General features: G+C 34.9%; 2 protein-coding genes across 5 annotated transcripts in view; both read right to left on the reverse strand.

Annotated features, from left to right (window-relative positions):
* Positions 1 to 1850: 1850 nt before the first annotated feature.
* map2k7 (mitogen-activated protein kinase kinase 7) lies at positions 1851 to 16769 on the reverse strand. Of its 2 annotated transcripts, XM_051107691.1 has the most exons (12): positions 16620 to 16769; positions 13774 to 13821; positions 10033 to 10177; positions 9884 to 9950; positions 9696 to 9809; positions 9011 to 9130; positions 8569 to 8676; positions 8268 to 8447; positions 8002 to 8082; positions 6770 to 6912; positions 5754 to 5799; positions 1851 to 5660 (listed from the first exon to the last, which is right to left on the reverse strand). In XM_051107691.1, the coding sequence occupies exons 1-12, from the start codon at positions 16741 to 16743 to the stop codon at positions 5520 to 5522; spliced, it is 1317 nt and encodes a 438-aa protein (XP_050963648.1). In that variant the 5' UTR covers positions 16744 to 16769; the 3' UTR covers positions 1851 to 5519. The 2 variants fall into 2 exon arrangements, with proteins under 2 accessions (XP_050963648.1, XP_050963655.1); XM_051107698.1 differs by lacking the exon at positions 13774 to 13821.
* A 667-nt stretch (positions 16770 to 17436) lies between these two features.
* The window catches only part of pkn1a (protein kinase N1a), a 50801-nt gene continuing 44106 nt past the window's right edge, over positions 17437 to 24131 (reverse strand). For all 3 annotated transcript variants that reach the window (XM_051109866.1, XM_051109850.1, XM_051109857.1), the window contains exons 16-22: positions 24033 to 24131; positions 23262 to 23324; positions 21881 to 21957; positions 21639 to 21781; positions 21447 to 21554; positions 21242 to 21322; positions 17437 to 20196 (exon numbers count right to left, since the gene is read on the reverse strand). The exon at positions 24033 to 24131 is cut by the window's right edge and continues 78 nt beyond it. In XM_051109866.1, the coding sequence (XP_050965823.1) occupies positions 19993 to 20196; positions 21242 to 21322; positions 21447 to 21554; positions 21639 to 21781; positions 21881 to 21957; positions 23262 to 23324; positions 24033 to 24131 (775 nt within the window). In that variant the 3' untranslated portion in view covers positions 17437 to 19992. The remainder of the gene's footprint in view (positions 20197 to 21241; positions 21323 to 21446; positions 21555 to 21638; positions 21782 to 21880; positions 21958 to 23261; positions 23325 to 24032) is intronic.

Genomic DNA, 24131 nt, shown 5'->3' on the forward strand with positions numbered 1-24131 from the left:
ACGGCCACATCAGAACAAAATTAGCAAGTTTAAACATTTTTAAACTCCATCTATCAGTCAAATAGAATTTGGTGAACTACATGGATCTAAACTCCATCATGTCAAATAATAATAATAAAAACCTCCAGTGCAACAGCAGCTAAAAATTGTGAGATTTCCACATAAAAACACATTGTATCCATACAGCAAAACAGAGCTCTAATAACAGCTCCGGGGGGAAAAAAAAGACAACGCGCTATCCAAAAAAATAAAATAAAATAAAAAAAGAGCAATGATTGCTTAGCTTCAACAGAAAAAGACACACCTTTGACGCAACATTCCCCAGAAACATTTGAAACTCGCAGTCTGTCCCACTTTTCTCTTAATTTGGTGTGATCTTAACCCTGCAGATAATAGTAATAATATCCGTAATAAGAGCAAACAAAATGGTAATTGTACTCAAAATGGAAAAAAAAGGACCAAACGCATACAAAATAACAGACTTTTGGTTTTCTAACAGCTGAAGACACAATGTCTTGCTAAAACCTCTTTCAGCACTCATTCATAGATCAATCGAACACAAATACAACATGGAAGAGAAACAAACAAAAGGTTAAGAATCAATACAAACAACACAATATCATTAACAGCTTAAAATAGCCAACAATGATAAAAGTAAAAATTCTAGAATGCATATTAAGATCAAAAAGTCAGACATAAAAAGGCAAAAGTGTGTCTTTTTCTAAAAACACAATATTTTGGAAAAAAGTACTTTATTATATATATATATATATATATATATATATATATAAAAAATCATAAATAAAGATAAAATATTTATGTATCCCCTCCCCTTCCAAACCAAAAACAAAATGTAAAATCAATGGCAGTTACTTCAGAGATCATAACATGCAATTGATATACTTACAGCACTGGACAAACTATTTCTCCAAACTACCAACCCCTCTGAATCTGACCCCAAATACATCCCACCCACCCCATCCCAGTACAATCCTTAAATATGTCAGCTCATTGAAGAAAAACAAAAGAAAACACTCTCTCTATTGATCGTAAATTCTCTTTCCGCTCTAGCTGAGGACGTGATATTCACTCGCTCATCATGGAGACTCCAGTAGTTGCGTGCGTGCGTGTGTGTTTGTGTATATATACAGGAAGTTCCGGGGGGAAAAACGCAAACGGACTTGATTTGAGTGACTGCATAGTGAGTATTTGGTTTAATTACAGATGGGGCATCATGATAATTTAACAAAGTAACAACAATAACAATTCTAAAAAGTAATAAAGACAACATGACGGCAAAGTACACGCCGAAGCACACACTCCAAAAACAACAGTGATGCTGCAACACGCACGCACGCGCACACACACACAAACACACATACTTGCATACACAGATAAACAATAACTAATGAAACAGCAGCACGCACTGGTTTAGTTAACATTTGGTGTTCGGGACGTGTACGACTACCGTCAGCAGAAATGGGTTCAATATCTCTGTCCTATTCACAGAAACGCCTACTTCAGCAAATCAAAACACACACGCATATAAAGAACTGATGCTTTGATTTCAGAAAAGCAAATAAAAAAATAATTACAAATGAAAAATAGTGCCAGAAAACAACAGTGAATGGAAGTACACTTTAAACCAAGCATAAACCATATAGATTAGCATCTCAGATCATTTCCATAGAGGCGTGTATGTGTGTGTGTCAGCAAAATAAACCCTAACAGTGAAGGTTGACCCGTCACTGTCTTACAGGAAATTACATCCATGAAGCTGTATATCCCTCAGAATAACAATCCAGCATCATCTAGTATAACAATAATCATCCTAATGACAACAACGCCACTGGTTTGAATTTGTTTTATTGATGACACCTTTGGTGTGTAATGCTGCGGTCGTATCTATAAGGTCTACTGAGAGAATGACGGACAGACAGACAGGCAGGCACCACAGGATCTGTGATGAACATCAACACCAAACAGGAAATCAGTGTTATGTTGACGGCAAAGAGTCCTGTTAGAGATTCTATTTGGCGTTTGAGTGAAGAAACTGGTGGAGGTAAAGAGTTACAGATCATTGTTAAATATAGTGTTAGGGAAAAACAAAGCATTTAACATACAAAACCAGTCAAAAGTTTTTGAATAGTAAGATTTTGGATGTTTTTTTGAAGCCATCTCTTCTGCTCACCAAGCCTGTATTTATTTTGAAATATTTTGAAATATTTTTACTATTTAAAATAACTGCTTTCTATTTGAATATATTGTGAAGTGTAATTTACACTGGTGATGCAAAGCTGAATTTTTAGCATCATCACTCAGTCTTCAGTGTCACTTGATCTTTCAGAAATCATTGTAAGATGCTGACTTGCTCAAAAAAATTATTACATAAAGTTAAGAATAACATTTATCTGAAATAGAAACCTTTTGTAACATTATAAATGTTTTTATCATCACTTTTGATAAATTTAAAGCCTCCTTGCTAAATAAAAATATTAATTTCTGTAATTTCTTCGCCAACATTTTTTTGATCTTTCTATATATCAAAGAATCCTGAAAAAAGTATGCAACTTTTTAAAAATATTGATGATAATAATAAAAAATGCTTTTTGAACAGCAAATCAGAATGATTTCTGAAGGATCATGCTGAAAATTCAGCTTTGCATCACAGGAATAAATTACATTGTAAAATACATTCAAATAGAAATTTTTAAATAGTAAAAATATTTCAAAATTGTAATGTTTTTGCTGTATTCTGAATCAAATAAATGCAGGCTTGGTGAACAGAAGAGAAAAAAAACCCACTAAAAATCATACTGTTCAAAAACTTTTGACCAGTAGTGTATTTTCTGACCTTTTAATTGATTCGTCAATTCAGTGAAAACTAATGGACTTCCAAAATTAGATCCCTAGGATCAGATCTGCTAACTGCTAAATTTGGGGCAAAATCTAAACTTCTTTGACTAAAAAGTTGAAAATTAACATGACAGCATAACCAAAATAGCTCAAATATTTAAAGAGGAGAATGCATTACGACTGATGAGTTCGATTAGAATAAAACTTATGAATTCATCCACCGCAGGACGGACACAGGAGGACAATTACAAACATATCTGCCTGCGTGACCCACAGCTAATGGTGTAACAAAAGAAAATCTAGCTCAAATATATATAGATATTACCTGGAAGTAACTGGAAGTCATTCTTATTAGTTGCCTACAGTGAGCGGTGATGCTTGTGTGAGTTGGCATAGTGGCGTAGTTTCAAAAACAAACCATTTAGATATAAATATAGATATAGGTCTATATATTCTCAGTTTACTTCATCTCCTCGCTTGCTTTCTTTTTTGCCTCTTAAAGGATGACATTATGCATTTTACAGGTTATTATTTTCATATTTGGTAAATGTGTAGACATTGCAGTGTTTTATGCATTTGGTTCAGAAACAAAAAGGATTATCCTTTGGGGAATATAATCATCGACAGCAGCATCTAAAGTAAACAGTAGCAGCAAGATAATAAATAAATATAATAATAGTAATAATAATAGCAAACAACGTTTCAAGGATAATGAAAACAGTAAGACGCAAAAACTAATCAACCCCTAAAAATAAAAATTGGTACATTGGTTCAAAAAAATCAAAAGCTTTTATGCAACATCCAGCTAGCGATCTAGAAAACAACCAACCTCAGCAAACCTCTATACATGAGCTGATACTTTCCATAAGACTTCACTGGAGACTTTCTTTAATACTTTCTATATGCCTTCCTCCTATTTTCCTCTCCTACGTTCATGACTCTTTCTTCAATCCCTTATATAGCACCGTACTTCCCGTCTCAACGTACTGTTACCATCTGAATCTCTCTTTTCTCATTCGTTTAGTCAAGTTTTCATTCTTCTCGCACTCAGTCTAGCAGTGATTTGGCTTTTTAAAGCAGTGAATCTTACACTCTACAGCTTTGGTTGTGAAAGTCGCTGAACATCTTCAGCGCGACCCACGAGCAGGTGCTGAAATCCTCTGAGAACAACAGCTGGCCAGAAAAAAAGCAGTGCTGTGTCAAACAAACAAACAAACAAACAAACAAACAAACAAAAAAAAAAAAAAAAAAAAAAAAAAAAACAAGCTTTGGTTTGCAGGAACTCAAATGCTCATGGGAAAAAGAGAATGAAATGATGAACGGTTGTCTGGGTAGATGAGCCGGGTGAATCAGAGCAGAAATGTTCCACTCACAAAATGAGACATTTTTTTTATTCTCATGGAGGAAACGCTCGAAACAAACCGAACAAACTCCAACTCCCCCGCTTGTCTCTCAACACCACTCTGAGTGACTATGACAACAATCTCATCTACGCTTTTGGTGACTCGATTGCGGTTTCTTCCTCACGCTCTAAGACTGAAACACAGCTAAATCTGGTTAAAATACACATTTCTAACACTCGTCTTCCTGAGGTGTGCACTGTGTACGACTTTACACATTCTGGGCTAATTTTTTTGTGTTTTATCTAGTGGTAGACCGATATAAAAGTCCGATACTTGGGCATTTTGAGATTATCGGCCAATGAAAGTGGTCGGACAAAGCAGATAGTCCCGCCCCAAATTTACACCACTGGTTGAACCAATGCGAGGCTTTCGAAAAACAAACCAAAATTGTTTGTTTATAGTTGTCGCTGCGTATTAAATTAGACTTATCGCTCAACCACTAGTTTTATCTTCACATACGACCTTCTCTCATAGCCAATATATCTATTCCAATACATGAAATTCCAGACCAAACTAGTTATAACAATCTAAACACCAAGGATTAGAAGTTCTACGACTAAGAATCACTAACGTTACAATTACTGAAATATCTGCTGATGCTTGCTAGCAAAAGAATACTTCTATAAAACATAGTTTTTGATATATCACACTGCTATTATGTTGCTAATTTCTATTTGCTTAGATTCGCCTAACGGCTAAGTGTACTTAAACTGTACAGGAAAGTGAAGAGCTAGGACTAATAAACGGATAACACACACACTCACACACACACCATTGCACAGTGTTGTTCGACTACTCTGTTCAGTCCCTGAGTAAGGGGCTACGGAGGATTCCATGACGTGTGGATTTGGATTTTGAAGTGAACGGACTGTACGCTTTGCTCTTTATACGGCATTCAGCGATCGTGATTTAGTGAAACAGTGTGTTACTGTAAATGTGCGTGCGTGCGCGCGTCACAGTGACTCTGTTAGACTGCAACCTGTAATGGTCCATCCTGTTCGATGGGTGGATGAGAAGGACAAAAATATTTCCGATTTACATCAAACCTGCCCAGGATTGTCTGTCGATCAGTCAAACTCCCAAATGAACATTCTCGCTTTCGTTTCAGCCATTTCTTTCTCTCAAACGGTCCATCTCCACGCTTTCGTTTACATAATTTATATTTCAAACCTGTCCATCTGTGTCTCTAAATCAACCTCTCAAAATCGCATCATTTTTTTCTCTCCCGCCATCCCTCCGTTTCTCTCGTTCTCCGCCTGGCTACCTGCTGAAGAGAGAGTGGAGCTGGTGATGGCTGAAGCACTGACTGCTGCGAGGAGACTCTGTGCGCTCCATCACCGTCTGGAACCAACCCGCCACGTCTACTTCTGACACCTCGTAACGACGGATGAAACTGTGTTCCTATGGAAAAAAGTTAAAAAACGATCAGAACAGGCTATGGAAGATGTTTGATGTTAAACTGAGCACTACAATTAATGCTCGATTGAGACTTACAAGCAGCTTGTGGTATTTTGGCCTTTTTCTGTGATCCTTTGTGAGGCTGTAGAGACAGAGAAGACTTAGATTTGAAGAAAACTCAAAAATACAACAGATAGTGATGCTAAAACTTTACCAGGGTTCATACAGATACTGTCAAATAAAATTCCAGGATTTTCAAGGACTTTTCAAGCACTACTTTTTTGATTTTCAAGGACTTTAATCAGAGATCCCACTTATCAAACAATGTCTTTTTCAAATTAAAACCATGTCTTTGTTTTGTTTTATATCTGTACTGCCTTAAGGGTTTGTTTTTGACTCTTTAATTTAAAAAAAAAAAAAAAAATCTGAAAAAAGATTTGTGAAAGCACCCCGAAATCCTGATCTGAAACAAATGATTCGCAATCCACACTCTGAAGTTCCGAACTGAATCAAATTATTTGGAAACCCTCACCGATGTCTTTATCTGAATCAAATGATTTGTTAACCTTCTTCGAAGTTCTGATCTGAATCAAATGATTCGTGATCTGAAGTTCCGATGTGAAGCAAAAGATTCACAAACCTGCTCCGAAGTCCCAATCTAAATCAAATGATTCGCGATACGCGATCCTATTGCAGCGCTTCAAAACAGTAAATCATTTGGGGAAATCACTACAAGCAATGTTGAAATTCAAAAATAATTAGCTCTTTCAATTTTATCTCTTTTTTTTTTTTTTTTTTTTGCTTTTTTGTGTTTTATTAGTTTTTTACTAGTTCTGTTAACTAAAATAAGTGAAGAAAGTATTTCGTTTGTTAAATTTTGTGAATTTTGCGTGAAAAGATATTGAAGATATATAAAACATTTAACACTTATTTCCTAGATAAATTGTCTTTCAATAATTCTTTATATTCTTAATATTCTTTAGGAATATTGCTATTGTCAAGGGTTTTCCAGGCCTTACTTTTCAAAAGTCAATATCAAGTACTTCAAGCACTTTAAGCACCTTGTATGAACCCTGATTTATGTTTGTTTATGTGATTTCATATGAGTGTACCAGTCTTTGACGAAGGACTGAAAGTCAGGGGAAAAGCCCATGCTGAGAGGAAGGACCGGCGGGTCCTCTTGCAGAACTTTGGTGAGAACCTCAAAGTCTGTCTTGCAGTTCTTGTAAGGAAACTGTCCCGTGGCTAGCTCCACCTACAGGTGAAGAGGAATAATTGCTTGTTATACAAAAGTAAATTATGTTTTGAAGTACAGTTATTTACTGACATTGACACTACTGCTCAAAAGTTTGGAGTTGGTAAAATGTTTTATGTTTTTAAGTCTCATGCTCACCAAGGCTGCATTTGTCTAAAAAAATACAGTAAAAAAATACATATAGTGAAATATTTTTGCAATTTAAAATAACTGAAGGCAAAGATGAATTAGAAGTGAATTAATTCACTTCTAGAAGGAAAAAAAAATATTTTTGAACCAATCTATTTAATGACTATTTACTCACCCCCATGTCATCCAAGATGTTTATGTCTTTCTTTTAAATTAAGATTTCTGAGAAAAAACATTCCAGGATTTTTCTTCATATAGTGAACTTCAACCTTCAACAGGTTGAAGGTCCAAACTGCAGTTTCAGTGCAAGTTCAAAAGGATCTACATGATCCCAGCCGAGGAATAAGCGTCTTATCTAGTGAAACGATCGGTCATTTTCTTTAAAAAATTCAAACTAATATACTTTTTAACCACAAATGCTCATCTTGCACTAACTCTGCGATGCATATGCAATGCCCATTATATAATCTTTTTAGAAGCGTCACACAGTTAGCTCAAAAAGGAAAGGGGAAAGAAAAAAAAAAAAAAAAAAATATCAATCTCATTTTCTCCTTCAACTTCAAAATCGTTCCTTTTAATTTTCTTATCTAGTTTCACTAGATAAGACCCTTATTTCTCTGCTGGGTTTGTGCAGAGCCCTTTGAAGCTGCATTCAAACTGCAATTTGGACCTTCAAACTGAAGTCCATTATTTGGGGAAAAATCCTGTGAATAATACCTTAATTTATTTATAAACATCTTTTTTTGATGACACGTGGGTGAGCAAACTATCAGGACATTTTTATTCTGGAAGTGAACTTCTTTAGTTTCTTTCGCCGACCCCAAACCTTTAAAAGGAAGTGTAAATTCCACATCTATGCAAATTAAACGAGTGGTAATATATAATTATGTAACATCCCCTACACAAATCGAAGCAATCAAACAAGTGTCTGCTCAGCAAAATGTAGGAAGAAGAACTCACCAGAGAAATGCCAAGACTCCAGACGTCAGCTCTGATGTCATAGTCTGGCTTACTGGGGTCTGGAGGGTCTATTCTCTCAGGCTAGAAAAAAAAAAAATAAATAAAAAAACAAAATATATATATATATATATATATATATATATATATATATATATACATACATATATATATATGATGCATCATACTTTTAATTTTACCTCATAAGATTGATTTATTTTACATTTTTCAACTGACTTAAAAACTTGACTCTAGGACCATGTACTTACCGCCATGTACGCAGCACAGCCGGCGCTGCGAGTCTTGGCCTTAGAATCTACCAGTCGGCCACTAATGCCAAAATCACACAGTTTGATCTGCCCTTTGGCGTCCAACAGGATATTAGATGGCTTCACGTCTCGGTGAATGACACCATGTTTCTCTTTTAGATAAAGCAGAGCCTTTACAATCTACATGAGAAGAAAAAGAGCAAGATGAAAAGAGATCAGAGAGATTCAACTTACAAACAGACCAATATCCAACCAATAACAGATTCCATTCTGAATAAGGTGAATTTAAAGAAATACTTACGGCCACAGTCATCTTTCCCAGAATGGCCTCCGGTATGGGCCCCTGGATCCGCTTCTTCAGCTTCTCTGCACACGTCCCCATTAGTTCCATGGCAATGAACACATCCGTCTACAGAAGAAGAGAGACTTTAGTAATTCAAGTAATTTAATACAATGAACATAAAGCAGTTTAAGTTCAAGAGGTCCAAAATTGCTGCCAATAGATAGATAGACAGATAGATAGATAAACAGAAAATACAGATTTCAGAAATGTTCACAAAATGTCAATTTGGCAGGTGAAACACTGTAATTAATCCTAAATAGGCAAAGATAGCAGATTTAAGATCCATTGAAATCTTTTCAAAGGCATCAGAGCACTTTCACTATTTTTAAGAGTACCATTGCCTAATTTATATCTAAAAATGATTACTGTAGCTGAAATACATCATGATTGTGTTACTCACATTGGTGACTATTGCTCCGTAGCACTGAATGATGTACGGACAGTCGTGACTCTTCAATACAACATCCAGATCCATGAGGATTCTCTTGTTCTCATCTTTATTACCCGTCCTCCTCATTTGCTGCAGGGAAAAACACACACGAAGGAAACACACTCATTTAAACACTACTAGACTACACAAACCAAGAGCAGTGATGTAATTAGTAAACAGTAATTACTTCTGCCTTAACTGCTGTTTTAATGACTCGGTAATTACAAGGAAAGTTTAAGATGACAAACACATGGATACACAAACGCCTTCATTGAGAAATCTGAATAATGATATTTGCCAGATAATATCTGAATGTCTTTTGGCTTTAGAAGAGTGACAATATAAATAGCAATTATTTTAATGTTTGATATCACACCTACTATTCTTCTCACAGGGATTTTCTTACAGGGATTTACAAAAACGTCAATAAAACGCAAAACTGTCTGGTTACCAACATTTTTAAAAGTGTTTTTTGTGTTCTTTGGAATGACATGTTAGTTTTTGGGTAAACTATCCCTTTAAGTCTGAGTAATAAAGCAAGGGATATGACGAATGTAAGAGAATCATTATATTCAGGGGTCATTTATCAAATTTTAGAACACTTTGTCCCATCAGGGACAACAGACTTAGCAGAGAAACCAGGAGTTGAACCGACCTTAACTGCGATGACATGGCCAGTCTTCTTAAAGCGAACTTTAAACACCTGCCCACAGGTTCCACTGCCAATCTCTCCCTCGCTGATCAGATCCGTCACCTCTGCAGGGTAACGCTGAAGATAGACACACAAAAGGTCAGACACTTTTCTCCACATTTAATACCTTCAGACTACGACAGATGACTCACCTGTCCGTCAATCTTTAAATATCCTGTTTGTTTCATAATTTCCTGCAGCTTTTGATCAATTTCAGCACTGAAGATAAAAATAAACAGATTAACACAGCAAGACTTTGATATTCTTAAAACGCAAACTACATGCTGTGTGTGTGACTTACTTCTCTAGGCTTTTCTGTAGGCTGTAAGGTGGGGTGGGAAGCGTAAGCATTTGTCGGGGTCTGCTGGGGTACGAGGGGTGTTGAGGAGAGCTTTCTGAGGAGGACGAGCGACTTCCTCCATCGTTGGCCAATGGTAACTGTAGAGCTGGAAAAAAAGATAAGAAGGTTGGAATGAGTGGGATAAAAAGGACAGAAGACAGGAAGTCACTGACCGTCAATTCATGGTCAATCATGAATGTTCAAGGACCCTAAATTAAGAGTCTCACATCTAAAGGCCCAGAATACGACAGCTGATCTAGATTCAATCTGAGGTCTATTTTGCCCTCTCATAGTAGCGTAGGCTAGTAGAGTATGACTGGGTGATAAAACAATAACGATATTATTGCAATATAATTTTCCTCAATAACAACAGTTCAATCAACAATAGTTATCCTCAATAACAAGAGTTCAATAAATGATTATTCATGAAAAGTGGAACAAAACGGCACTAATGGCGCCACACAGACCAGCTGCCAATAAACTTACAATAAATAAAGACTATAAAGAAATGTATAGTAATAATTATCGATTTCGGCTGAAAATTTTAATCATTTTTTTTGGGCTATCTCACCCAGTCCTATGTGTCAAATATCACTGTATCATCTAAATCCCATTATTCATTTATATATATATATATATATATATATATATATATATATATATATATAAGAACAATAAGAACAATACAGATTTATCTACTAAACAATAATAATGCTTTATTATTACTAATATTAAAACAAATAATTTTATATAATAATAATTTTATTATCATCTCATCTCCCAGCCCTACATGTATGAAAACAGTATTGTAGTATCATCCCGTTTCCCAATTCCCATTATTATTTTTTTTTACTGATAGCATGATATAATATTGTAATAATATAATGCGTAAAATACAAAAAGATTGGTTTTAATTATTGTAATTTTCATTAACAATAATTTTTTTTGCTATTACTGTTGTTGTTACATATATATAGCGCTGGGCAACGACTAATCGCTATTAATCGCACCCAAAATAAGTTTTTGTGTACATAATACATGTGTGTGTGTGGTGTGTATATTTTATATATATATATATATATATATATTATATTATTAGTAATTGTATTATTATCACTATTATTTAAAAAAAATAACAGTCATTCTTATTAGTTGTAGTTATAATATTTTTTTTAACATAATAAAAATTTACTTTCTAAAAATAACTATTATTATTATAAAAAAAAAAATCTGAAATATGATCTGGGTATTTCTTGACAGTTTTTGTGAGATTCACTACACCCTAGTAGTGAGTTGTGGAGTGTTTAATTACCGTCTATGGAGAAAAGTCAAAGATCATTTTACCATCTGACATTTGTCACAATCTAAAATTGTGAGGAAACATCAGTCAAATAAAGAGTAATAAAAGTCCAAGTCATGCCAAGATCAGACACAGTCACACACAGAAATGACAAGGTCTGCCAAACAAGTGAAAACCAGCCACTGGAGTTAGTGTTAGCATTCCCAGCATGCACCGGGACAAGCAGAAGTCACCACCGGGTGACATTTGACATTCGCTCACCAAACCGTGCAAAACTAAACATTTTACAGATTATCTACATGTTGTTTGAGCATAGAAACAACACTGCCTTTACAGGAGAAATGGAAAACCGTGGAACTTCTGATTCCTCCTCAGCAAAACCTGTTCATGGGAGAGAATCAGTTAGCTTGGGTTAGTCAGTGAGGTCAAGCAACTTGGTGCAGAAACACCTGCTGGACACACATACAGGGGCCGACGTGGCCGTAATCCACATCTGTGCAGAAAACAGAGCCGAAGCCGTCTCCTCCAGAAAGAACGGACACAGAGCTGAGAGACAGGAGAGGCCAGACAAGCTCAAACCCAAGTTACAGTTGAACACAGAACACCCTGTCGAGTGCCGCCATAGCTTTGTGTTTGTGTGTGGATGTGTTCGCTCAGTCGGGCCGTGCAGTTATAGCCACAACATGCAAAATGTCTGATCTTCCAACAAATCCTACACACAGGTCTCACACTCACAACACACATACACACACACACACACACACACACACACACGCTTGCTGCTCCCTTTTCATGTTGAGGTGGAAAAGAGAATGAGAGAGTGAACTGAAGAAATGAAAAAGAGGAAGATTTGAAGTGAGATTTCAGCATGAAAGTAGGAGAATGGTTGTGTTCCCTAAACAAAAATCATGCATTTGATGAAATTTTAGACATGTTTATGTAAGTGCGATTAATGACAGAAAGCTGTTTGAGATTAAAGCCAACATGAAATAAAAACTGACCCTATTTACTTTATTAATCCACTTTTCTGGGATTATTTTGGATTTAAGGCTGGATCAATACCAAAAATTCAGCTTGATACCAAGTCAATAATTATCATCACTTCTTGAAGATAACATGCTCAGTGAGTTCGGCCATTTACACTACCAGTCAGAAGTTTTTGTACAGTAAGATTTTTAATGTTTTTTAAAGAAGCCTCTTCTGCTCACCAATTCTTATTTTATTTGATCCAAAGTACAGTAAAAACAGTAAAATTCTTAAATGTTTACACTATTTAAAATAACTGTTTTCTATTTTAATATTTTAAAATGGAATTTATCTTCATGATTCAAAGATGAATTATAAGCATCTTTTCTCCAGTCCTATGATCCTTCAGAAATCATTCTAATATTCTGATTTGCTGCTCAAAAACATTTATTATCATTATTATTATTATTATTGTTGTTGTTGTAGTTGAAAACAGCTAAGCAGAATACATTTTAATATATATTAACATAGAAAGCAGCTATTTTAAACTGTAAAAATATTTCACAATATTACTGCTTTTGCTGTATTTTGAGTTAAATAAATGCAGGCTTGGTGAGCAATAATGCTTCATTAAAAAACATTAATACTGTCCAAAAATATTTGACTGGCAGTGTAACTGAAAGAAATTAACTCAATGCAAGTTGAGTTAAAACTGAATGCATTCAACTGACAGTAAAGACACTCATAACGTTATAAAAGGTGTATTTGTATCATTTTTAAAATGTTATTTCCACAACAATATTTAGCAGCACACGTTTTCAACATTGAAAATATAAGAAATGTTTCTTGAGCAGCAAATCGGCCTATTAGAACGATTTCTGAAAGATCAGGTGACACCGGAGAGTAATGGAGCAATGACGGATTAAAATTCAGCTTTGTTCCACAGGAAAAAAAAATACACCATATAAATACAATAAAAACATAAAACATTTCTTTAAATACAAAGAACAATTCTTTTGAATTATAATAAAACATTTTGACTTTTACAGTATTTTAGACGCAACTGAGACGTTTTAGGGTCTAGAAACACATGATTAAAATAGTCCATGTGACATCAGTGATGAAAGGTTTTACGGGTTTGGAACGACAGAGGGTGAGTAATTCATGAAAGAAATTTCATTTTTGGGTGAATCAATTATGACAGATACAATCACCCTTGAACACCCTGTTTCATTCCACATTGTGAAAGCAAAAATGGAAACGAATGTCACTTCATGTTGACTTTGAAAGAGAGAGTGGAGAGAGAAACAGAAGAGAGCAAATATAGAGATGCAGAAGGTGATGTAGTGCATGTAACCTGCAAGGTAAAGAGAGAGAGAGGAGAGAGAGGGTGATGCAGCGTGATGTAGTGGTGGTGGTGATGATGATGATGGTACCTGCGCGCTGGGAAGGGGCTGGAGCTGGACTGAGCTGGATCACGATGACTAGATACAGAGGAGAGAAAATACACACACACTCATTACAAAAAGCCCACACACACCTCCTGGGATCACTGCGTCCCTCTCTTCAAACGTTATGATTCACCTTCAACACCATCACACTCCACCTATCCTAAATAACACTGACCTGACACCATCTAAAAAAAACACATATGCATCCAGCTATCTGATATGGGGGGAAACCTGTAAATTCAGTCGAATGGATTTAAATATGGTAATACATTTTTGGTAGCTAAAATTATGATCAGTTATAGGGAAAGTTCACCCAAAAACAAAAACTCTGTCATCATTTACATGTAAGGGTGTACGATATTAACAAAAGATAACATCTTGATATTTTCAGGGATTTTACCATAATGACATGTAAACAATATTTTGCTTCTTTCACGGGAGAAAGCAAGTCATATCATTTGGAACAACATGAGGAGAGTAAATGATGACAGGATTTTCATTTTTGGGTGCACTATACTTTTAAATTGATCATTAAACAATAAAAAAAAAAATATACATATATATATCTATATCTATATATATATATATATATATATATATATATATATATATATATCTATATCTATATCTATATATATATATATATAACCAAAAAAGATTTCAACATTAAGATTTTTAATGTTTTTGAAATTAAATTTGAATAAAATTTGAAATATTTTTACTATTTAAAATAACTGTTTTCTATTTGAATATATTATAAAATGCATTTTATTCCTGTTAAAGCTGTTTTTTAGCATCATTACTCCAGTCACATGATCCTTCAGAAATCATTCTAATAAATTTTAATACATTCTGCTCAAAAAACATGTATTATGTTGAAAACATAGATTTTCTTTTTTCAGGTTTTCAGATTAATTTCTATAATTTCTTTCCCCTTCCAAAAAAAAAAAATTCATTCATTCATTTTGAATGGTATAATGTATAATTTTACAAAAACTGTTTTAAATATTTATAATAATAATAAAAAATGTTTCTTGAACAGTAGATCAGCATATTAGAATGATTTCTGAAAGATCATGTGACTCTGAAGACTGGAGTAATGATGCTGAAAATTTAGATTTAATCACAGGAATAAATGACATTTTAAAATATATTCAAACAGAAAACAGTTATTTTAAATAGTAAAAAATATTTCTAAATTTTACAGTTTTTGCTGTACTTTGGATCAAATAACTGCAGGCTTGGTGAGCAGAAAAAAACTACTTTAAAAATATGAAAAATCTTACTGTTAGAAAACTTCTGACTGGCAGTGTAAATAAATAACTGTAAAAAAAAAATAATAATAATAATAATGAGTTTTAAACTAATTCTCAGATAAAATAAAAGCCTATCTCACACATTCAACAAAAATCCTTAAAAGGTTAGTCCACCACAAAATGAAAAATGTCATCATTACTCATTCACCCTTAAGTCATTTTTGTGATTAAATATGGTTTTCATATAAAAGAACTGTGGCTCTTCAGAATGCTTAGAATAAACTATTCAGCTGAGATGGTTTTAAATCTCTTTACAAACATTCTGAAGCATCAGAGTTTTGGAATGAACATACTTTTCATTAAAATATCTTCACTTGTGTTCTGAAGATAAACAAATCGTAGGAAGATGAAAAATCTTATAGGTTTGGAACAACATTAGGGTTAGCAAATGATGACAGTTTTTTTTTTTTTTTTTTTTTGCTTAAATCCCTTAAAAACTAATTCTCAGATAAACTTAATTAAAAGGCAATCTCACACACATACATTTTCCTGACCATTTACCATGTCTAATGTGAATAATGGATAAGGAATCAGTTTGCACATGTTGTCTACCGGCTTCAATCACTGCCCACAAGCATGTAACAAAATCCAGATGCTCAAAATGATTTCTGCATAATACAAATACACAAACTGACCCTCTGAAAGTGTTTTTGATCAGTGTAAAAAAAAAAAAAGATCCACCACAAGACAGAAACTGACACGAACACTGAGCGTCCAGGAACGTAATGTACTGGGACATCAGCACATCAATTCAAACACACTGTCAGTGTGTGGAGGAGGTTTGAGAACAGATCTTGCACTTCACTCACGCAGGAACAAGCCAGATATATGACATAAAATTATATTAATTAATGTTAAAATACTTTTAATGTTCTAAATGTCTAAAAACACTCTTGACATGATCCCTTCATGATGGTCACTCCATGATGTCAAGACGGTTTTCTCAAGAACAAAAACCCAAATAAATTATAAAGGATAAGGGGGGGGGAAAACATGTATTTTCTCTAAATACAGACTACTGACAGTATTTTGGAAAACCAAACCAGCAATTCACAACAATACAAGTCTGTCATGACTGGTGATTTTACAACACTAAACACCAACAGGCTCTCTAAATAAAGATATTCCCACACGCAACCTGATATTGTGTGAGAAGAGACAAGGAAAAACGGACAGATACATAGACAGATATGTGAGAACCAGACAGACAGACATACAGACTGATATGTGAGTATCAGGGCCTGCTAAACACAGCTAGCCGCCAGGCTAACGCTAGTGATCTGACTGCCAGAATTTTTTATTTATTTATTTACTTTAAAGAGCAAATCTAGAGTAAACAATCTCGAGTGCAAACCCTGCTAAACAAAACCCCCAGACCTTTAACAGAGAATCACGAGAGTCAGTGTGAGTGAAGTGTCAGGATTTGATCGGTTTGTTTGTTTATATCATGTAGATTGTGTGTTTCATCCCTCCGTCATTACGTTCAATCACTCGTTCACTCTCTCACACACTCACTTGGCCTCGGACGCGACCGCTGCGGGCTCATGTCGATGTTCAGGTCGATTCGTTTGCGAGCTTCTTTATTTTCCTGCTTGAGTTTCTCCTCGATTCGGGAGAGTCTCTGCTCCAGCGACGACATCTTGAAAACTTCAGCAGCACCATCGAGCGCCGCAACTCACTGCCCACTAGCGGCAACGGACGGAAACGCAGCGCCTTCAACGCCCTCTAGCGGCCAATGAGAAAAAAGCGCCAAGGCAAAATCATTTTTCTTTTTCAGAAAAATTCATATCTGACACACACGCATCAGAAATCAGTCACTAATCATAAAATTATTGATTTTTCACGTTAAATTGTTGTCTATGTGTCCAGTAGAATCTCCTTACTACCCATTAATGTATGCTTTATTTTAATTTAGTTTACATTTATAGTTGTTATTACATTTATTACTGTTCCTGTCATTTTTTTTTTACATGAATTGATGTTTAGGCAATATTGTTTGTAGAACAGCACCACTTACACGCCCCCAGCGGCCACTGTTGGTAACAACAACACTAAGTAGCAGAACAAGTTGTTTTTTAATTCAGACAAGTCTGTAAAAATGTATAGAGGACACAACAACAAACACGTGGTCATCTCAACAACAGCTTTATAAATACAGCTCATGTAATAGGTTTGTATGATCGTACAGAGCATGCATTAGTCTGCAGTCAGACAGTAGTTCCCATTTCAGGAAATGGAAAGGAGAAAATGTTTTCATCAGTCTTTCATTTATAAATGTTTTACGTGTTTTCTTGCAGTTTTGCTACAGTTTTGTTCACAGTGTGTGTGAGGCTGTGGGTTTTTTTTTTTTTTTTCCAGCTTCAGCCAATTCCGTCCCTGGTGAAAAAACCAGCATATGCTGGTTAGGTAGGTTTTGATGCTGGTTTAAGCTGGTCCTTTGCTGGTTCATGCTGGTACATGACCAGCAAAAACCAGCTAAGGACCAGCATAAACCAGCATCGGACCAGCTTACACCAGCATCAAAACCTGCCTAACCAGCATTCCAGCATCAAAACATATCTACCAGCATATGCTGGTTTTTTCACCAGGGGTGTGTGATCAAATGCTTTAAAAACTATTTATTCGTCTGCTCCCTGCAAGTAACAGATATGTCATGTTGTGCTGTTCGCACAAACTGTCTAATAAAAACTGCACAAAATGTTTCAAAGGCATCAAAACAGCTCTGAGGTAATAAAGGGTGTGAAACCAGAACGAACACATAACAGTCACTAGTCACCATTCATTTGTAACATGACTAAAATAAACAACAGAGATTGTTTTCTTTATAACAGATGTCTTTTCTGATAACAGATATCTATTTGAAAACATGTATACAGAGACAAAGTGTGTGCTATTTGAGGCCATGAAGTCTTTAAACGTCTTTTTATACCTTTTGCTCAGCTTTATCAAATCGTCTAACGTTAAAAATAAATGTTTGCAGAGACTGTCAATGATTGGACTTGAAAATAATCAAAAACACATTCTTACTCTTATACTCAAGTACAATCACATTTTCGTCGAATATTTGAGTTCTCAAAGACCTTTAGGTCTGAATTAAAATTATCTGTCGTTTTGTCAGACACTGTCTTGAAGTACTCAGTTTTACTTTATTTAACGCGGAAGTAAGCAGGCCTATGGGCGAGACTTCCGGTTCATTAGCCGCTATAGGGAAACAAGAAGAATAACAAGGTGCAGTAAACTGTAAAGCTGTCTGCTACAAACGATTGTGTTCATAATTAAGATAATACATTAAAATAATATGGTAAGAAACACCTATTTGCAATATCAAACAGCAAGCCAGCTGTTCTGTACAGCTAAAAATAGCTGGATGTGAATGAGACCGGAAGCCAGACCCATAAAATTACGGATTCTTACGGGAATAATAAAGTGGATAAAATAAACGACGTGAATGAATTTGTCAGACAACACGATTCTCACATTTGCCACTGTGCTTTAGAAAAACAAAGCCTCAAAATGTACTTAAAAGTAATGAGTGATGATGACAGACTAAATTACACATCTGCTTGCTGTCAAATTCAAAATGTGAAACACATTCTGCCTTTTTAATGATTATCCAATCAAGATGTAAGTTTCCAGCTATTAGCTATTTGCTCAAATAAACAGGAAGAACAAAAACCAGAGCAGACAGAAGCAATATTTTAAGGCATTTTGTTCAAACCAGTTTTATATAAGAGGTTTGTTTGTTTTTGTAAAAATTCATAAAGGTAACCATACTAAAAAAAGTGCACTTAATGAATGGAGACCAAGCTGTCTTCAAACAGGACTGATGTACTATATTTCAATATGCTTGACTTTCACATCTAACATGTAAGAGATGAAGCGCTTGAAGATGTATTTTGGTGAGAACAAGTCTAAAGAGGTTTTACGTCCTTAACCACTGAGAACTCCAAGAGCATGTACACATTCATTAAAGTTCAAGCCTAAATTAGCCAATTAAATAAGCCTGGTTTCGGCGTAACTCTCGTTTTCCATTTAACGTCACAGTGTCTGCAGAAAAGCATCTCTAACGCAAGTTCCTTTGGGAATGGCAGTTCAGACAGTATCGTATGAAAAATGGAAGGCTGAATGGAGGAAGATGTTGCAGATGTTACCAGCTCCTCAGTGGTCGTCAAAGATCATTTTCCCCTAAATGCGAGAACGAACAGAAATGCATTTCCCAATATGCTCTTTGTTGTATCATTTACAAAATTTCACTAAGATGCTTCTGTGCAACCTTTATTGATTTGCTTCAAGTTTTAAAATATACCGTCACATTGTCTTTATTAAGACAAGATGCATTTTCCAAAAGTAGAAATGACACTTGAAGACAAATCAAAAATGTTAACAAGTTTAACGGTGCACTCAGTCATTTTTTTTCTTTTTTAAAAACACTTTAGTTCTAATGAAATAAATAGTACTTCTGAACAGTTTAAAAGTATGACCGTTCACATGAGATGAAGACTTTAATATCACACCTGTTATTGGACACCTTCACTAGTTGAATAACTGAATCGTGGCTGACTGAGAATAATGTTTTTCTACAATTGCATCTGTAACTGAAAACTTTAGTGTGTTGCTTCATCCAAACCACTCAGTCTTGTAGAGTTGAGGCGCAATATTAAAAAAATGATCAAATGCACCGCTACACCTGCTGGCAAGAAACAAGCTTTTTGTCTTTAATCCGATTCTAACTGTTTTCCGGCGTTGTCTTTCTTCCATCACAGTGTTCAAAGGTCCAGCACATTCACAATTCACGCAGAACACTCAAAATTGGCCACTCTTGTCCTCGTTGTTGCTGAGTCACGGAGATGAAGTGTCTCTCTACGGCACTATCACAGTGAAGACGCTCTCAGCAGAGGTCAGAGACATAGTCAAAGTCACGGAAGCTGTCCTGATCCTTGCGCGATAGCACCCGGGGTTCACGAGGCGGCGTGAGAGTCGGCACTTCCGTTGTGAATTCCTCGTCAAAGTTGCTGACGTCTTCTTTGTTTCCGATAGTCGGAAGGAAGGGAGGAGGGAGTTTACGGAGGAGGAGAGCGTCCCAGTCCATATTCTGAAAAGTGAAAAGTACGTGTATGAGCATATCATTTATTTTAATTATGTTAGAAGTCATGCCGTCATTCCACATGCAAACTAAAAATGCAAGTGCAATATTAAAAAATAACTTCAGTATTAAAAACTGGGCTGCACTGATAATTAAATTAAAACAATATTTCAATTAAAATGATAAATATATTCTTGTTGTGGCTCATAAAAGATAAATCGCTGATATTAAAAATCTGTTATAAATTAAAAATGAATAATTAAAAATTAAAAATATACACTACCATTCGAAAGTTTTTGAACAGTAAGATTTTTGATGTTTTTAAGGAAGTCTCTTTCATTCGTCTGATCCAAAGAACAGCAAAAACGGTGAAATTTTGAAATATTTTTACTATTTAAAATAACTGTTTACTATTTGAATTTATTTTAAAATGTAATTTATAAAGCTGAATTTTTAGCATCATTACTCCAGTCACATGATCCTTCATAAATCATTCTAATATTCTGATTTGCTGCTCAAAAAATATTTATTATCATTATTATTGTTAAAAACAGCTGTGTAGAATTTTTTAAGGTTTCTTTGATAAATAGAAAGTTCAGAAGAACAGCATTTATCTGAAACAGAAATCTTTTGTAAAATGATAAATGTCTTTATAATCACTTTTGATCAATTTAAAGCATCCTTGCTAAATAAAAGTATTAATTTCTATCATTTCTTTCCTAAAAAACACATCATATAAGTATTGCAAATAAATTTAAACATCGCAATCATATGTTTAATATGGTTTCCTAAACTTTTTTGTCAGCGGAACCCTTTGGATATAAATAATAATAATAATAAATACAAATAATATAAAAAATAATAGATATAATAAATATTTCAATATTTTAATGACACATTTGCATGCTCACAGTTTTCTCATAATAATATATTATATTACTATTGTAAACAACCCACAGATACAGTAAGAAAAAGATACTTATTGATTACATTTTAAATTATTAGTGTAAAATTACATATTATTAGCGTTGATAAAAGTAAAGATCTCTCTTACCCTGAAGAAAGGCTGTTTCTTTACATCCTCTGCATCTTTCTCACTGGAACCAAGTCGTCTTTCTGGATTTCTTCTTAGTAACTGTTTAAAATAAAATATGTATAAAATAAAATTATCCACACATAAAATTATATGCAGAAAATCATGTGGGTGAGACATTCATAAAAGAAATGCAGGTAGGCTTAAAAAAATCTGCGCTATTTACCCTCCTCATGATGCCAATGGCCTCTGAGGAAAGGAACCGTGGATAACGAACTTCATCATTCACTATGCTGTCAAAAACCTCCTCTTCATCATCACCTGGAAATGGGGACTAGAAAGACAGCTTTATATCAGACGGATGCCAAAACTGTGAGAACGTTCACACGTTTCAAATGTTAATGCTCATAATTCTCACCTCTCCCACCAACATCTCGTATATAAGCACTCCGAGTCCCCACCAGTCCACGGCCCGCGTGTATGACGTGTCTGTTAGAACCTCAGGAGCCAAAAACTCCGGAGTCCCACAGAACGTACTGGTCCGGTCACCAAAACCCATACCTGAGGAAGACAAAAAACACATCTCACAAATAAACACAAAAACAACAAAAGGATAAACAGAAAAGTAGGTGAAAGAAAGAGAAAAGGAAAAGTATTTACCTTCTTTACACAATCCAAAGTCAGCGATCTTCACGTAACCATCTGTGTCAAGCAGCAAGTTGTCCAATTTAAGATCTCTGAAGGAAAAACACAAAAATATATGCAAATATGTACGGCTGCCCCCCAATAGTCAACTAACCATTAGTCAACGAGAAGAGGCATAGTCGACGAAAATTTTATTAGCTTAGTCGCAGAAAAAAATCCACAGGAAGTGACAAAATCACGCAGTCCGGCTGGTCTATGTGGTAGTACAGTACATCAGGCAGGACATCAAAGCGTTCACCTATCATTCATCGACCTCAAATATGGCTTTTTATTTGAAGAATGTATGTAGTAGCAGCTTTACATGGCTGGTTAATCTAATGTTAACGTAGAAAAATGTGCGCTATTCAAGTGTCTGTGACGGAGTGTGGAAGCTGTATGACATATGAAGGCGCATGTGTGGTCACTTGCTCTTAAAATACTCTTAAAATTCAGATAAAAGTAATACATCTTTCGAATCTGTAAAGACTCTATGTTTACTTGTATGCACTCAGAATAACAACAAAACATTGTGCTTTTGTAAAATAATGAAAGCAAACAGGATGCGCTTTCTGCCGTCTCGGTCTCTGTGAACTTGAGCGTAAAACTTTGAAACTGTGTATACTTGCCTTACGGACATGAAAATGATTGATTTATATAGCTTATTAAAAAACATGCGACTAATAGTTGACTAGTGCTTAAAATGAACGACTACTAGTCGAGCAAAAAAAATCTTTAGTCGAGCGCAGTCCTACAAATATGTATTTAAAACATGTATAACATTCTAGACAAAGCTAGAACATACAGTGAAACCAAAAATTATTCAGACACCAGATATTATTTTTGATTTTTTTTTTACTAGTGGGTGCAGGACACTATAGTTCATTTATGTAAGTGAGGATAGCAAAATAAAGTAAACTGTGACATATTATACCCTAAAAATTCTTCATACAGTGGACCACCAGTAATATTGATAAAAAAATTGGGATCAAAACTTTTACCAGACACTTTGACCTGACCATGTTTTGCTTAAGTGTTTTTTCTTTAATTGCTAATGCAACCTTTTTACACCACAGACTGAACAAAATTAAGCATTGCTTGGTAATTGACCTAAATTGGTATTATCTAATTGTGTACTTAAATTTAACAGCTGACTGCTGACAGCTATTCAGCCTAATTCATTTATGAGACAGTCTAACAGAAAAATAGCTTTATCAAGATGAATTTGTTCTGACACAGTTTAACTCTGAATTCTTGTCATATTTTATTACCATTTTCTAAACTATAGTGAATAAACATTGAAGGTTTTTGAATATATTTTGGTTTAACTGTATGCACACTTTTTTTTTTGCATACTCACCGATACACAATCTTGTTGTCATGTAAAAATTGAAGCCCTAAAACTACACAAGCAGCATAGAACCTGAAAAACACAAACACAAATTAAAACAGTCAACACAAAATATGTGAATTTTCCTTTTTTATTACATTTTCCACTTTATCTACCCCTAAACCTAAATATCACATGAAATTTTCTTTAAAGTTAAATGATAGACAAACAAAATGTTTTAAGCTCTTTAAAACTGACCAAAGTTTAAAAATTTAGGGTCAGTAAGTTTTTTTTAAATTAGTATTTTCTTATTTTTAATTTAGCAAGGATGCTTTTTTTATCCAGCTTCACTTACAGCAGAAGTGTGTAGAAGTGTTTTTTTATGAATCTTTGCGATCGCCTTTCCTTATAAAGTGGCAGTTAGGAAGTTTAGTGGCTAAATGCAGCTAAATGCAGCTAAAGTAAACAAGCTCGTCACTCCACAGAGAGAAGAGAGGGGCGGGGTGAGCAGAGCTCATTTGCATTTAAAGGAACAACCCCTTAGAATGAGATGATTTTTGCAGAGCTCATTTTGACAAGGTAAAAAGGGTGTTGTTTTACAAAAACCATTGATAGTTTTTAATCAAAGTATGTTAGAGACTTTTCATTAAGACCCTAAAGAATCATATCAATCATATGGGCATCCGATGACACCTTTAAAAAATCTTTTGAACAGTAGTGTATGTAATTTTTGATTTTTTGACTTTGTGAAGACGGTTGGTTCCCACATTCTAGCAAACTTTGACAAAGTGGTTTACATACACAGCCCGTGGCTCGGTGAAGACATCTGCGTGTATGTGCATCATGAGGTCGCCGCCTGCTGTGTACTCCATGACAAAACACACATGTTCTGAAGTCTGG

The sequence above is a fragment of the Labeo rohita genome, chromosome 1 (assembly GCF_022985175.1).
Source record: "Labeo rohita strain BAU-BD-2019 chromosome 1, IGBB_LRoh.1.0, whole genome shotgun sequence".
Taxonomy (NCBI): domain Eukaryota; kingdom Metazoa; phylum Chordata; class Actinopteri; order Cypriniformes; family Cyprinidae; genus Labeo; species Labeo rohita.